Genomic DNA, 16,781 nt, shown 5'->3' with positions numbered 1-16,781 from the left:
TGATAGTCCATTTATTACAGGTTTTATGATATGATTTTGTTCTTTTGCTTTGTCTATAAAAATGTTATCAATGCCTGTCCTTGAGGATTTAGTGATCCTAGTTGGAAAGTTTACAGTGTGAGTTAGATTGAAAGGCAACATTACTCACTGCAGTAAATGTTTACTGGAAGATTGCATTAGAAAATCTGTATTAAAGTCACCAGCAATCAAAATATCTTTGTTTCTTCCTGTTAAATAACCCAAAAGAGCTTCTAGATGATTTATGAATAGATTATAATTTCCTGCAGGTGCTCGGTAAATAGTTACTATTATATAGGATCTGTTATGGAACTCTACTTCTGTTGCACATGCTTCTAGATGCTGGTCTAAACAGAATTTATTAATGTCAATGTTCTTGAATTTATGGCAGTTTTTAATAAATGTGGCAACTCCTCCTCCATCCATATCTACTCTGCAGAAGTAGGAAGCTAGCTTAAATCCTGAAAGGTCTAACATATCTATGCCAGTGGTCACTTGATGTGCAGGGAGGCAGATTATGTCAATTTGGTTAGATGAATTCATTTCATCAATACAAATGAGTAGTTCATCAATTTTATTTCTGAGTCCCGGAATGTTCTGGTGTAATAAAGATAACTGATACTGCATACTAATGGGATTATAACTGCTTTGGCGAAGATGAACTGGCAGTTTCTGATTACTTTCTGTTAAACATTGTTTAAACGCAATCTGTGTGCTAAAATCTAACTCCTGTTCATCTGTTTTCTCAAACTGAGTGTGTCTGCCAATCTCTCTTAAAACTCGTTTTCTTTCCCCCTTCCCTATCCTAAAAAGGCATTCCTCTGACACCTGTGACCACTGGTATTTTACCACTTGTGACAGTGCCCCCCCCCCCCCCCCTTGTGACAGTGCCGCCCCCCCCCCCCCCCTATGTTTTCTGCAGTCAACCCAGACAGTTTTCCCTTCCCTTTCCTATTGAGGTGAAGGCCATGCCTAGTTTAGTCCCACCTATCGATAGCATCCACAGGAATCAAACCAATATGGGACCCTACATCCGTCCTAAGCAGCCACTCAAGCTCCAAGTTCACCCTCCTGACAGAAGAGTTCAAATGAGGCCGATCATGGCGTCTCAACACAGACACAAATCCCACACTCGTATGCTTCGTTGCTGATGCTATCTTCACCAGGTCACTCTCTATGGAATATTCAGAGTCTCTGTCAATGCTATTTCCTTCATGAAATCTTTGCATAAAGAACCTACATCCTCTGTTACCTGACTCAGATCTGCACTAGGCTTGAAAAAGTTTGTGAACTGGTACTCTGGACCTAGATTTTCCTGCAGTAGTTGGCCAACACCTCTACCATGGGAGCTACCTTTACAAATTTCCCTACCTTTTTCAAGTCCTTGAAAGCTTGTTGTGCCCTTTCTACAGCTTCAGCTACATGAGGCTCATCCGATTCTGACTGAGGCAACAGGTCAAATCTATTTTCAAGATTTATGACAAAGCTGTCCGATGTTCTCCTTTGCCTGTTCCCCCTATTATCTGTTGCCACTTCCCAACTCTGTTCACTCTTCTCCCTCTTTAACCTGTTCAGTTCCTCCTTTGCCTTGTCTAAGTCAGCTTGAAGAGCTGCAATTTTCCCTTCCTGTTCCAGTATTTTCCTGTCTCTACTGCAGATCCTACAATACCACTGATGAGCCTCATTTATGTCCCCATTTCCCACGCCACTACATTCGCCCCAATGAAAGAAACTACAGCACCCATCACACCACACCCCGGAACTAACGATCCTACGGCATGTCACACACTTCTCACTCATGGTAAAAACAGAAATCGTATAAATTGATATAAGTACTGACTAAAACATAAGCAAAGGACCCTAGAAACTATTCAAGCAGATATAAATAAATTGAAAGACTACTGAATAAAAAAACTGGTGGTTACATATAAGTTTAAGTCACTGTTTACTTACGATACGCGCGCTTGAAATTAAGCCTAAAATCCGTGCTATACGCGCGAGAAGGAAAATAAACTTCTTACCCCATTTAATCTTCTTTAACACTTCACTAACACTTCCACTAATGTAACAACACTTATATTTATACCCTCAGGAAACGTTTACCTATAAGTTTAATTCACTGCTTACTTATGATTCGCACGCGTGAAATTAGGCCTAGGATTCGTGCTACAGGCGCGAGAAGAAAAATACGCTTCTTACCCCGTTTAATCTTATTTTATACTTCACTAACACTCCTACTAATTTAACAACACTTAGATTATATTTATAACAACTGTAAACGTTTAAAAACAGCTTAGTAACAACGTTTTTTATAATTACTTAATGCAGCAAATACTCGAAGAGTCCGCGTCGGCGCAGTGTTGCCAACTATGTTAGTGGTGAGTTTAAAGAAACAAATGTCAAATTCTTCATTTGAAACTGTGACAAGCTCTTCAAATTTAAAATGTTTCTGGCTTGGCTAACACCACGAAAATGGTGAACAAAAAACCAACTGAGGTGCAGAAAAATTTTTAAATCTTCAGCTATATTATGTGAAAAATCAGCAAGAGAATTAGCTAAGATCCTACTTTTGAATGATACAGTTCTTCAGTATAGCAGAGATTTAGAACCAATAAAAAGAATTAAATTACTTTTTGTCTCAAGTCATGTAATTAGTCATTAAAAGGGACATACATTCACATTCCTAGTAGGCAGATATCATCATGAAAACAGGTTACTGGAGGACCTTTTTTATGTATTATTGCAGTTGAAATATTTGTTCTTCAAAATTCTTTTCTTGAAGAGAAGAAAATAGCATAGATACTTGTGTGATGAAGCTAAGGCTATGAGTCACAAAATTCTTGGGGCTATACAGCTTACTACAAAATCAGCAAAAATTACTCCAGTAGCCACTGCAAGATCCATATGCAGGTGCTTGCTGCCAAAATAAGAATGCTCTTAATGTGGTCATCAAAATTATAAATTTCAATAAGTCTTAACCACTAAATAATCATTTATTTAAAATACTACGTGAAGACATGGCAAGTGTACATACATCTCTTCTTTTACATATCCAGGTCAGATGGTTTCTCAAGGAAAGACAATTTCTGAACTGAGGAACAAGACACATTATTTCTTATTAGAACAAAATTTTGGATTGAAAGATCAAGTATTTAATAGAAACTGGCCGATTCAAATTGCCTATTTAAGCAATATTATTACACAGGTCAGTGAACTTAATTTAACCCTTCACGACCACCAAGTAAATCTTCACATTAAATTCTTGTTTCAAGAAAAGACATTATATACATTCACTGGGTCTGTTTGTTTCCTAATGATAAAAAGATTTCCAGAAGAGGAATAAGTTGAAATGACACATTTATTGAAGATGTTATTCAGCGTTTAAAGGGCTGAATGAAGCATTTGATCAGTATTTTCCAAATGAAGAGATTAAATATCAAATTGTGGACTAAAAGCCCATTTACTGTCAATGCACAGCTTTCAACCATGTCTGCAGTATACAGGGTGTCCCATTTATCTTGACCACCCTAAGTAACTGTTTGTCCAGAAGCAAATTACAAAATGTTTCAAGCAAATGTTCCTTCGCCATCAGTGGGACATCAATCAGCATGGCTGCCTTCATTGCATCTTTGTTTTTTATAAATATATTAACGGTGGTACGACTTTTTTAAATGGCACCCTGTATTTTTTATTCCGTAATTCGTGTACCATTCACTGAAACACAATGTTATTAATTACATTACACAACATTCACTTTGAGCCTGGGATCACAAACTCGTCCACTTGCTGGAAAACAAATGAAAACCAAGTAAAAACATAACATAAAATTGACTTTGACTCTCCTGTAGCATTGCCCAGGAGTAGAACACTCTGGACACCTATACATTGGTGCATTCGTTGAGTGAAAGAATTATTTACTGCTTCCAGTGTTGCCTGCTGAAGAGAATTACAAGCAAGCACGATAAGTTCCTGCATGTCCTCTGGAGTTGTTGGAATACTGTGATAGACAACATCTTTAATGCATTCCCAAAGAAAAAAGTCCAGAGGATTTAAATCAGGAGACCTACCAGGCCAAGTAACTTTTCCTCCTCGACCAATCCATCTGGCAGGATACCTTCGGTTCAGAACACAATGTGCACACAATGCCTTGTGCGCTAGACATCCATCGTGTTGATACCATATAAGCATTCTGGTTCTTAGCGGCACTTCAACCAGAAGAGGAGGAAGAGTTCGTCTGAGAAAGTTGGCATACGCTGTGCCATTAATGAAATAATGGTCAATAATTGTAGTACCAAGCATCCCACACCAGATGTTAGCCCTCCATCGACGCTGATGTTCCACCGGTCGTGGGTTGTTACTGGATCAATAACACATATTTATTGTATTTACCTGTCCTTTGTTTGAGAAGGAACATTCATCAGTAAATAGAACATTGGAGAAGAAGTTCAGGTTGGCTAGGATTTGCTGCTGTGCCCACTGACAGAACTGTACAAATTCTGGAAATCATTCCCATGCAATTGTTGAGGTAGGTGTATATGGTACGGATGGAACCAGTGATGTGTAAGAATACAATGTACACAGGTCTTAGGAATGCCAATCTCGTGTTCAAGCTGTTGTTTGCTCACATGTCGATTCACAGCAACAGAAGCAAGAACAGTAACTTCGGCAGCTACGGCAGCTACGTCTGTGCGAGTGCTACGACGATTGCGTTGTCATGGGTTGAAAATTCCCATTTACTGAAGCATCGCAACAAGATGAGAAAACATCTATCAGGAAGGTGGGTTCTTGTCAGGGTATCGCTCTCTGCACAGTTCCGCTGCCTGTGTAGCATTTCGCCTACGTTCAACAACAACAACAGAAGAAACGTTATGTCGATGCAGTTTGTAGAAAGGACAGCCTTTACTGTATGCCTACTCTACACAACAGTATTTAAAAGGACTAAACTACTGTACTAAATGTCCCTATACATAAGAAAACAGTATAGCAATTACTGTTCTGCTAACTTACATTCCATATACATGAGTAGCATTTCTACCTTCTCTTCGTTGGTGTACATTCTACTCGCGCAACTCATCAACTGACGATGGTTGAAGAAATGACGAGTGTGCATTCTACTTATGTTTACATTTGTCCTCTGTCAACACCAGCATGTGGATGTGTTCCATTACCCCGAGTACCTGCACTAAGCGCTGAGAGTGTCAATGTCAATGTTGGGTTATGTAATTAATAACATTTTTTCAGTGAATGTTACACTGTGATACATTTATGAATAGGTCTTTAGGAGAGGAAACGAATAACCCAATAAAAAATACAGAGTGCCATTTAAAAAAGTCATACCTCTGTTCATATCTTTGTAAAAAACAAAACTACAATGAAGGCAGCCATGCTGATTGATGGTCCCCTGATGGCTAAAGAACATTTGCTTGAAACATTTTGTAATTTGCATCTGGACAAACAGTTATTTAGGGTGGTCAAGATAAATGCGACACCCTGTATTACAAAACTCAATAAAACTTGTAAAAAGTTTAAATTAGTGTCATTCGTTGGGGCACTTTAAAAGAAAAAAAATTGTGAATTACGACAAAAAGTCTTTTTGATATTTTTACCATTTGCATTAATAATATACTAAAGACAAAACCCAGAGATTCCATGATAAAAGTGGTAACTAACAAGGGTTCCACTTATCAAACAGATTACCAAACAAAAGCTCTACGGAATACAAACAACGATGTAAGAAAATAAAATGGCGAATGTATGAAGGTAGCATAGAGCAATAAATAGGTACACAACAAGATCCTGAGTACTATGATTCACTCTCATAATGATATGGCTGGCACGGATATCCAGACAGCATAGGGTTCAAAATCTCATTTATGTGCCGTAGACAATGGTCTGTAGCTCAATGATTTGTTTATATCAAGAATGGTTTTCTTTCTTCATTAGATGGCAATTACCAGATGTATCTTCATCCCCTACACTTTCACAGATAAAATACACAAGAACTAATATTCTATAAACTAAGGCAGCATTACAAAACTTTACATTATGATTGAAAACAGGGCATCTTAAAATTGTAAGTGACCAAAAAAATAAAAGCAGTCAAAAATATTGCAATTCAATTAACTGAAAATACGTATGTACATATCTTAAAGTACTATACAACAGGGTACATCTCGGCAGAAACTGAAACAAAAACTTGTAGCGAGCAATAACACCTACCTTCAAAACCAATGAGTATTCAGTCTCCGTCCACCGAACCCTCTCTGGTCCTACCGTTTCTTCAATGTCCATCTGTTTCAATCTTTGTTTGAGATCTGTGACAAGGACATCCACTTCCTGCATTGCACTAAGCTGAATAAAATAGCGCTTTGACCATGAAAGATCTCCACCTCCAGCAGACCGCTTAAAGAAACCACTCACTTTATGATGATGCCAAACCTGTGGAGAGATAAGATGACGGTTTGCTATGAATGATCATATATCACTTGTAATAATGTAGAAAATGACTGTCAACTATTTCAACCATTACAAACAGTTTTTTTCCTTAACAACTGGAAAAAAGCTGAAACTACTACTCTACAATTACTCTAAAGGGCTACAGTTGTGGATGAAATCAATATATTTTTTAAGCTGGATGCATTCACAAAAGAGTGACTTGAAAGATTCTGATGTTCTAATATTGTCTAATGCAACATCAGCTGTTATGGTACAATGTTAGCCGATGTGAGGCTCAAGAGAAAAAAATTGACCTCATTCAGTAACTCATTCAAAGTTTCCTGCCTTATTAGATACGAAGTTGGTCAACATTAAATAAAATGAAAACTCCAAAATATTTTCTGTAAATGTAATCCTATAGCTTGCAGCAACTCCTTGGTGATTAACAATGACATTCTTCAATTGAATGCAAAGCTCATTTTGAGGTAGGAATTCAAAAGAACTAGTATTAGATTCTTGAGTATCAGACCAACTACCACAGTACCCTAAGGTAAGAATGAGAGGATCATACCTCAGATTGGCAATATAGTGATTCGTCACTGTCTAATCATAGAGAACTGGTTGGAACCCCTTGGCAAGAGCTACTTGTCATCAGGAGAACTCATAAGCAAAATAATCAATGTTACGGTGATCAGTAAAGTGTTGTTGTCAGTTCTGGAAGGTAGTACATTTTGTAGGACTTGGCTGCAAAAAACTTGATAATCAGTTAAAACTATTGTGACTTTTCAGAACAGCCTTGGTTAATACCAAAATAGATTTAATTACTTTTGTCTTAGTTGTTGAGGTGTTAGAAATCCTAGGCCTGGGAGGTGGTATTTTAATAGTAAGTTTTATGCTGTTTCATAAGTCAATTCAATTAACAAATTCATATTTCATGGGAATTTTATGAAAGTGTATATAAACAGAATTGCATCTCTGCAAGATACCTAAGTACAAAGAAACTCAGATGAAAAATCTTCCTCGAAGTCAGCAGTATAACTGAAAATTCTGAAAACAGGGAGACTTTAACCCCAACCACACTTTCATTTCGCTACCCTCCTAAATTTTGAGAAAAAACACTATATTTAGTTCTGTATAAAAAATAGTCACAACAGTAACTGATGTAGCCATACTCCCTGTTGGCCCATTCTGGGTTCTTTGGCCAATAATTGTTTTATGATTTTTCTGACAACAAGAGAGGCTGGCACTGTCAAAGCTTCATCCTCCATTGCTGACAAAACATCAGAAAAATCATCAAACAAATGCCGGCCAAGAACCTGAGAGAGAAGTCAATAGGCAATATGCCAACAAGTGGCTATGAAAGCCTCAACAATTCTGAATTGATGTAGCATATGAACAAGAATCAGCAAAATGTGTAAAATGTTCCAATTTAAAGCAACTTTTGCTCTTTGTATAACTGTGTCTTGGAAACAAATGAATCAACCTCCTAACATATTTTACATATTTCCACTCAGTAATGTCTTACAGAATAATTCCTTCTATAATTTGTCCCATATAAAAAAAAGTATTGATTGCACAAAAGTAAGCAACAAGAATAAGATGTGGTGTTCACCCAGTCATCTTGTAGGTACTTCTTCGGGTACCTTGCAGGTACCTCCTCAAGCATCTTGCATGTTCCTCTGCCAGAAGATAAAGGGTGGAAAGTGAAGGATGGAATACAGTAATATGGAAAGGATAAAGTGCTACTCACCACACAAACGAGCATTCAGCAGCAGAAATGCTGCTTGGGATCATGGTTGTAAGATTTGTATGTTATGTTTCTCTGTTTCTCAAACAGTAAGTGAGAGAGAAATTTTGTACTGACACAATTCATGTGAAGTCTACCTGTTGAAACTGTAAAGCACCACCCACCTACGATATCCACTCCATCAGTAATCCCTTATACCATAAACTAATGACCTCCATGAATCATAGCATAAACACACATTACTTTTCAAACACCTGTTTAAGCAACTCAAATGTTTATACAAGGGTGGTTTGAAAAGTTCTCAGGACAGAATAGAAAAAGAGTACTTACATCACTGCAACTTTTTTTATTTTTCAATGTAGTCTCCTTGTAGATTAATGCACTTGGTCCCACGATGTTCCAGTGCCTTGATCCCATCTAGATAATGAGTCTCCTCCAAGCCTGCAAAATAGTTGCCAATTCCGGGTATCCAATCTTCGTTTGAAGTGAATCTTCATCCACCAAGAAAGATTTTCAGTTTTGGGAAGAGATGGAAGTCTGACAGAGCCATATCAGGTGAATAAGGAGAGTGTGGCAACAATTCATACCTTACTTCGTGTAATTTTGCCATGGCGATGGCACATGTGTGCAGGCACACATCAGGAGTCATGGCACCCATATCGCAGATAATTTTTTCATTTCTGATTCTTCAGTTAAAATGTAATACACCATTTCAGATGACATCTGGCAAGCATGATCAATTTCATGCACTTTCAACTGGCAATCCTCCATGACCATTTTTTTCACTTTGCAATGATTTCTAGAATAGTGACACATCTTGGCCGACCACTGCGCGGATCATCATCTAAGCTCTCCCAACCAAATTTAAATTCATTTGTCCTCTTCGCAACAGTTGACTATGGAGGAGCAGATACCCCAGTATATTCTGGAAATTCACATGAATGTCCTTTGCTTTCATACCTTTCTTCACGAAGTACTTAATCACTGCTCGAATCTCGATTTTTTCCATCTTCGCAAATCATTAAGCGGGAACAACAACAGAGTCACATCACTGCCACAGCTCTCTTCCAAGAGCACTGACATGGCATGTATTTACAGGCAACAGTCCAATGAATATCACATGAACAACTCACTGCGCTAGCACTCATCTCTCATGGTGATTCCGAGAACTTTTCAAACCACCCTCGTATTTGTCTTTCCGTATTCTGCTACAAAGTTTCACAAATTATTCTTTCATTAAATTGATAATAATGATATTTGTCAGATATTTTCCACATATGCACATTTGTATGGCTCCACCCTAGAAATAAATATGTAAAATGGAGCACAGTGAAAAGTAATCTAACGTCAAAATTTACTTCTAAGAGATCTTCAACAGCAGTAAGCTCACTCTAGCGGTTGGTGAGCTGTTTCAAAAGTTTGATCTATTTATTAATATCCCTCACACATAAGTTTCAATTATAGCAGTAAACCCACTTCAATGATCAGCATCACCTTTAAAGTACTTCTTACTATGCCGAGACTACTCTATTTCAAAAAACTCCCTGCTATCCAGGGTAAAAATGTTTGGGAACAACATACACAGTCTTTCAGAGGTGCAAAATTAAAATTGGAAATAAAATTTTGCAGCACCTCACACCTTTTGGTTAAGATTTGTGGAGCCAGAGTGCATGCAGTGTCCCAGAGGCTGTGTGGTATCAAGTGTTCCGCACCAAGAAACATTTATCCCTTGGATCTTTAATAAACTTGATGCTGAAGGAGTCTGTAGACTTATTTAGCATAACAACATCTAATATATACTGTATCACTATTTAGCACAGTAGTATTTCCCACAGCAGCCAAAGCAGAAGGGGTGTTAGGAGGCTGGAGGATATCACCACACTTCCACTTAGGAACCCAATTTTGGAAATCTACAACCAGCCAAATTTAGCAGAGAATTCTAAATGTCTGTCAGTTTTCATAATCAAGAGATGCAAACAGCTTAAAAAATGTTATGGACACAGTGAAATTTGAACACTGCTTTTGCCTCTTTATGAATAATCCTTACCTTGTAAGCATTAAGAAATGCAATACAGTCGGAACATGAGCTATCTGCCCATGTCAGTTTCGAGTGGTATGCTGCCATTCGCTCTCGGAAGGGAGTGCTAAACATACTCCGCACTGACATAGCCGCACCTAAATAATTAAAGAAAAGAAAATAATTTAAAGTTACTTGTAACTATCATTTTTGCAGACCATGAGGTAAAGTCCAAATAATATAGTACTTACAGCTTTCTATTAACACACAGCATTACTCTGTGACCTGCCAATTTATCATCTTTATTCAGAAAATCAATTTAAGCATTTTCATTGCTACAAAGAATGTAAAGTCCACAATGGAAAGATGCCAATATGGAAAGGACAGTATGCTACCACCACAGCAAGGAGGGATTGAGTCAAATAAAGGGACAGTGCTAAAGGATGCTAAGAATATTTCAGCTTTTGGATAAAGTCCTCCTCCAGAAGTGGAACACACACACACACACACACACACACACACACACACACACACACAAACCACTTGACCATTGTCTCTAGGCCTTAGTACTCGGTGACAGTGGTCATGTCTATGTCAGTTGTGGTTATGCGAGTTTTCTACTTCAGAAGAAGGACTTTGTCTGAAAGCTGAAATATTTCTAGCATTCTTTTTCACAATGCCTGTCTGTGACTCAATGCTTCCTCTACGTGTCTAGCAGCACTCTATCCTTTCCGTATTGCAGATATATTCTCCAAAAGAAAAGCAATTTGCCTTCCTGAAAACTACTAACACACTTTTGTATTCTCTCTCGGTTAACAAATTATGTCCTTACAGAGTACTGAAGGAGATATCCAGCTGAAAGCAGGATAAGTGAAGAATTCATTATACCAAAACTAATTTTATCTTAAAACAAGAGAGAGGGCTTAGAGCAAGGGTCTCCAAATTACTACAGCACAAGGGCCACATATCAAGTTGTGAATCTCATTGTGGACCAGACAACATATTTTTTTCAGAAATTTGAGATGAAAATTATAAAGAAATTTATTGTTGTGTAAAGCAAACACAATATTCAGTGGAAACCTCAGATACACTTTATTACTTCTTAGTTTGGTTAGTGAGAGATATGAAATTTGTTTTTTGAATCCAAAATTTTCTCATACTACAGCTCTAACTTAGTCTGTTTATGCCTAAAATAGTCCGTAAATGTTTGCCAGTACCGTTACTTTTGTGTTTATATTTTGTAAATTTCAGAAAAAAAAAGTTTGTTCCTGGCCGTAGGTAGTGCCAAATACAGATGACAAACCTTGGGCAAAGTCTTTGATCTTAGGGTAGTTTTCTTCAGGAAGGAACTGAAGAACTACCTTCTTTAAACTTGTCTTTTGTGGTGTTATAAACCTACAGATCTAAGAGTTTCATTTGCCCTGCTACCTGAGCATCTTCCACATTGCAGAAAAAGGGGTTCTGGAAAATTGGGATCTCCATGGAATAAGCATCTTAATCCAGGAACCTGGAACAGAACACTTTCTTCATACCACAAAGCAATTCCATTGCAAACAAAAGTGCAAATCTTGAAACATGTTCACCTTTCACGACTGTCACTTGAAGAAGTGCACAAAAATTTTCTGTCAGACGTCCTGTTCAAAAAGTATTAGTTTTGGTCTAACAGATGTAATGTGTTTGTAAAGATCACAAAGGACACAGCGATCCTCTTGAAATTTTTTATTAATTTCATAGAAATGGAAGAGCAATGTCAAATGCAAAAGGTAGTTTCCATAGCAACTCTTTGTCCAACAGGCCTTCCAAAGGGTTGTTTTTCTGATTCAGAAATATTTGAAGTCCATTCTCAAATAAAAGAAGAGTGGCAAAATTTTAACACAAGTTAATGTAACTGCCTTGTGGTATAAGAGATCACTTGACAAATATTCCATCTCTTCAAGGAAATATTTGAATTGGCATTGAATGAAATAGACAAGAAAAAATACATGCTTCATCATATAGGCTATATCCACTGACTTTGCACAAAGTGCTCCGTGATAAATATCACTGTGTATTTTCAAGGTTCTGGTAACACTACTGGCTTCACATTATGAGTTTAATTTTTCAGCAAAACCTGCATATTTGCCACACACTTTTCTTTCCCCATCTGCACCTGCAAGGAAATCAGATCTGCTAGTTCCTCAGTAACCTTGAAGTCTGTGTTAATACCCCTAAAAACAAGATGATTTGAGCAGTATCAGATGTCTCTAGATTTGTCCAGGACTACAGCACCAAGCAAACTTAGATGCCTTTTCTTGCAACCGTCTGGATAAATTAAATGCAATGTCTTCAACTCCGCATGCCACAGTATTTTCTGACAGAATGGCTGCTTTACATTGTTCAGTACTTTCAGGAAACAGTTCTTCAGCTGTCATTAAATTAATGCACCTCTTTATCTAACTATGCACCATGTCTTTTTTGTAGTTGCAATTAGTATTGTACCCCTTAAGAACAGCAATAACTTTGTTGCAGATAACACACATTAGTTTGTTGTCTTTCTCCACAACAAAATACACTGAAGAGCCACAAAACTGGTACACCTACCTAATTTTGTGTAGAGCTCCCGCGAGCATGAAGAAGCGTCGCAATATAACGTGGCTTGCACTTGTCTAATGTCTGAAGTAGTGCTGGGGGGAATTGACGCAGTGAATCCTGCGAGGCCGGCCATAAATCCATAAAAGTACGAAGGGCTGGAGAGCTCTTCTGAACAGCATGTCGCAAGACATCCCACATATGCTCAATAATGTTCATGTCTGGGGAGTTTGGTGGCCAACAGAAGTGTTTAAACACAGATGAGTGCTCCTGGAGCGATTCTGTAGCAATTCTGAATGTGTAGGGTGTTCCTCCTGGAATTGCCCAAGTCCGTCCGAATGCACAATGGACATGAATGGATGCACATGATCAGACAGAATGTTTATGTAACTGTCACCTGCAAGAGTCATATCTAGATGTATCAGGGGTCCCATATCACTCCAATCGCACATGCCCCACACCATTATAGAGCCTCCACTAGCTTGAACAGTTCCCTGCTGACATGCAGGGTCTATGGATTCATCAGGTTGTCTCCATACCCGTATAGGTCCATCCACTTGATACAGTTTGTAACAAGGCTCATCCGGCCAGAAAACATGTTTCCAGTCATCAACAGACCAATGTCGGTCTTGATGGGCCGAGGCGAGGTGTAAGGCTTTGTGTCGTGCAGTCATCATGGGTACACGAGTGGGCCTTCAGCTCCAAAAGCCCATATCGATGATGTTTCATTGAATAGTCCACACGCTGACACTACCTGATGGCCCAGCATTGAAATCTGCTGCAATTTGCGCAAGGGTTGGACTTCTGTCACGTTGAACGATTCTCCTCAGTCATCGTTGGTCTCGCTCTTGCAGGATCTTTTTCTGGCCACAACAATGTCAGAGATTTGATGTTTTACTGGATTCCTGATATTCACGGTACACTTATGAAATTGTTGTACAGGAAAATCCTCATTTCATTGCTACCTCAGAGATGCTGTGTCCCAAAGCTCGTGACCCGATTATAACACCACATTCAAACTCACTTAAATCTTGATAACCTGTCATTGTAGCAGAAGTAAACGATCTAACAACTGTGCCAGACACTTTCTCGTCTTATATCCCATTGTTAACCGCAGTGCTGTCTTCTGCCTGTAAACATATCTCTACATTTGAATACGCGTGCCCATATCGGTTTCTTTTGCTCTTCAGTGTGTTTCACGGTCCATATTGTATTGAAGATACTTCACTCACCACCCACTTTTCTCTTTTTAGTAACAATAGACATATTTCATATGTATTTGAAAGAAAGAAAAACAACACACTAAACAGAGGCAGGGAGTTAAAGTCAGCTGCATGCAGGATGTTCCTGGTGGCACCTCTGTCATTTATGAACAAGATACTCCTAGCGGCTTCATACAGTTAAACGAGCGAAAGAAATCATGCTATTTTTAATACACTTTTGCTCAAGCATGGGCCGGATAAAATCCCTTCAGAGGCCATTAGCAGTCCAAGGGCCATAGTTTGAAGACCTCTGGCTTAGTGTAAATATGACAAGTAGTAAGCAATTCCTTCCCATCCTGTGTCCTTGTGCCAAACAGAAACAATATAACAATAATGGTAAATAGTAGCTAGCCCTGATCATATACTGTAGAATGATTTACAAAACAGAACAACAACTGTAGTAAAACATCTATTTTCGCCAGCTGCGACATAGTCACGAATATGAACAGTGATCCAACATCGTCAAATGTTTTTTATTCCAGTCTTTGATCACAATATCAATTTCAGTCAATAATGACATCTTCAGATCTACAATATAAAAATATATATCTTCTGGGCTGTCTGTCTTTCAACACAATACAGCATTACATATCACAATATATTATCATACAACCAGGGAAATGTACAGATAAAATACGGTAAAGCGTACCTGTTCTACACCATGTCCTAATGTGATATGGTCGTAATGGCATCATCAAAACATATAAATATACTCAGCACAGCACACTTTAGCAGTACGCCTAACTTTTTGTTATGCCTCTTTTCTGTTCTTTCAACATTATTAGAAATTTCTTGCCAAACAAATTGGAACTGAGTACTAGCCAGTTCGTTACTTAATTGCAAATGCAAATCAAAAGCTTCTTTACTTAGCAAGTCTTTATGTTCATACGATTCACATAGTTGAGCCCTAATCTAGTTTATCTCACTTTTGGCTTTAACTGACAAGGCGATGGCTGACCGCTGTTTAATGTTCACTTTCACACAGTTCGGTGTGACACCTACTGCAAGACACAGCTTATTGAATCTAATAGTCATTACCTCAGTACTGATTTTCTGCTTCAGTTTACAGAGCCTGTTGACTCTGTTGTAAGCCAGACTGAAGCAGAAAACCTAATCCTGTAACTGATTATATCCTACCTAGTCATGGAATGTATGGCCAGACTATATAATTTTATTTATTGACCATTAATATGTTGTATAAACATTTTCTGTGGGAGACAAATCACAATGTATGAAAAGCCCTCTAGTGGTTAAGTTCTCACAATCGCTGTGTGCCTACGTAACATCCTGGCTGGTGACCCAACAGACGGCACTGATCATTGACCTGTCTTTTCTTCAGTTATTTTGTCATATAGACATTTTATCTTTCACAGGTAATTTATAGTTTGCTACAGGCAATGTATTACATATATTTTATTTTTGACCATAAATTTGCCACAAAAGTGTCAGATCTATTATCTTTGTATATTTCCTTTTAAAAATTTTATATGGGTAACTGTACTCGTCTTTTACTGTATCAAAATTGGTTTCTATAGTAGTTATCAATATTTAAAAGTCTGCTACATGTATTTTACCTAATGTGTTTTTATCAGATTATGTTTCTTACGTAAATGATGACTACATCAAAGCCCACAGTAGCGACATCTATGAAGGATGTAGGCAAACAGATTTTTGGTAGCTACTGCACCTCAGTAGCCAGTTGCAAAATGACTCTGTGGAAGATGTGGCCTATTTTATACTATATTTTAGATCTCTGTGACGATGCTGTGTTGAGTATATTTATATGTTTCGATGATGCCATTACAGCCGTATCACATTAGGACATGGTGTAGAACAGGTACACTTTACCGTATTTTATCTGTAGAGTTCCCTGGTTGTATGATAGTATAGTGTGATATATAATGCTGTATTGTGTTGAAAGACAGACTGCCCACTACATATATATTTTTATATTGTAGGACATTGCCGTTGGTGGGGAGGCTTGCGTGCCTCAGTGATACAGATAGCCGTACTGCAGGTGCAACCACAGTGGAGGGGTATCTGTTGAGAGGCCAGACAAACAGGTGGTTCCTGAAGAGGGGCAGCAGCCTTTTCAGTAGTTGCAAGGGCAACGGTCTGGATGATTGACTGATCTGGCCTTGTAACAATAACCAAAACGGCCTTGCTGTGCTGGTACTGCGAACGGCTGAAAGCAAGGGGAAACTACGGCCGTAATTTTTCCCGAGGGCATGCAGCTTTACTGTATGGATAAATGATGATTGCGTCCTCTTGGGTAAAATATTCCGGAGGTAAAATAGTCCCCCATTCAGATCTCCGGGCGGGGACTACTCAAGAGGATGTCGTTATCAGGAGAAAGAAAACTGACGTTCTACGGATCGGAGCATTGAATGTCAGATCACTTAATAAGGCAGGTAGGTTAGAAAATTTAAAAAGGGAAATGGATAGGTTAAAGTTAGATATAGTGGGAATTAGTGAAGTTCGGTGGCAGGAGGAACAAGACTTCTGGTCAGGTGACTACAGGGTTATAAACACAAAATCAAATAGGGGTAATGCAGGAGTAGGTTTAATAATGAATAGGAAAATAGGAATGCGGGCAAGCTACTACAAACAGCATAGTGAAAACATTATTGTGGCCAAGATAGACACGAAGCCCACGCCTACTACAGTAGTTCAAGTTTATATGCCAACTAGCTCTGCAGATGACGAAGAAATTGAAGAAATGTATGATGAAATA

General features: G+C 38.3%; 1 protein-coding gene across 5 annotated transcripts in view; it reads right to left on the bottom strand.

Moving 5' to 3' along the window:
* The window catches only part of LOC124619536 (probable ATP-dependent RNA helicase spindle-E), a 265,425-nt gene that overhangs the window by 169,016 nt on the left and 79,628 nt on the right, over positions 1-16,781 (bottom strand). For 4 of the 5 annotated variants that reach the window (XM_047146000.1, XM_047145997.1, XM_047146001.1 and 1 more), the window contains exons 12-13: positions 10,248-10,375; positions 6,238-6,456 (exon numbers count right to left, since the gene is read on the bottom strand). In XM_047146000.1, the coding sequence (XP_047001956.1) occupies positions 6,238-6,456; positions 10,248-10,375 (347 nt within the window). The remainder of the gene's footprint in view (positions 1-6,237; positions 6,457-10,247; positions 10,376-16,781) is intronic. The other variant, XM_047146002.1, reaches the window with a different exon arrangement.

The sequence above is a fragment of the Schistocerca americana genome, chromosome 6 (genome assembly GCF_021461395.2).
Source record: "Schistocerca americana isolate TAMUIC-IGC-003095 chromosome 6, iqSchAmer2.1, whole genome shotgun sequence".
NCBI lineage: Eukaryota > Metazoa > Arthropoda > Insecta > Orthoptera > Acrididae > Schistocerca > Schistocerca americana.
Note: the sequence above shows the minus strand (reverse complement) of the source record. Positions and strands in the feature narration are given on the sequence as shown.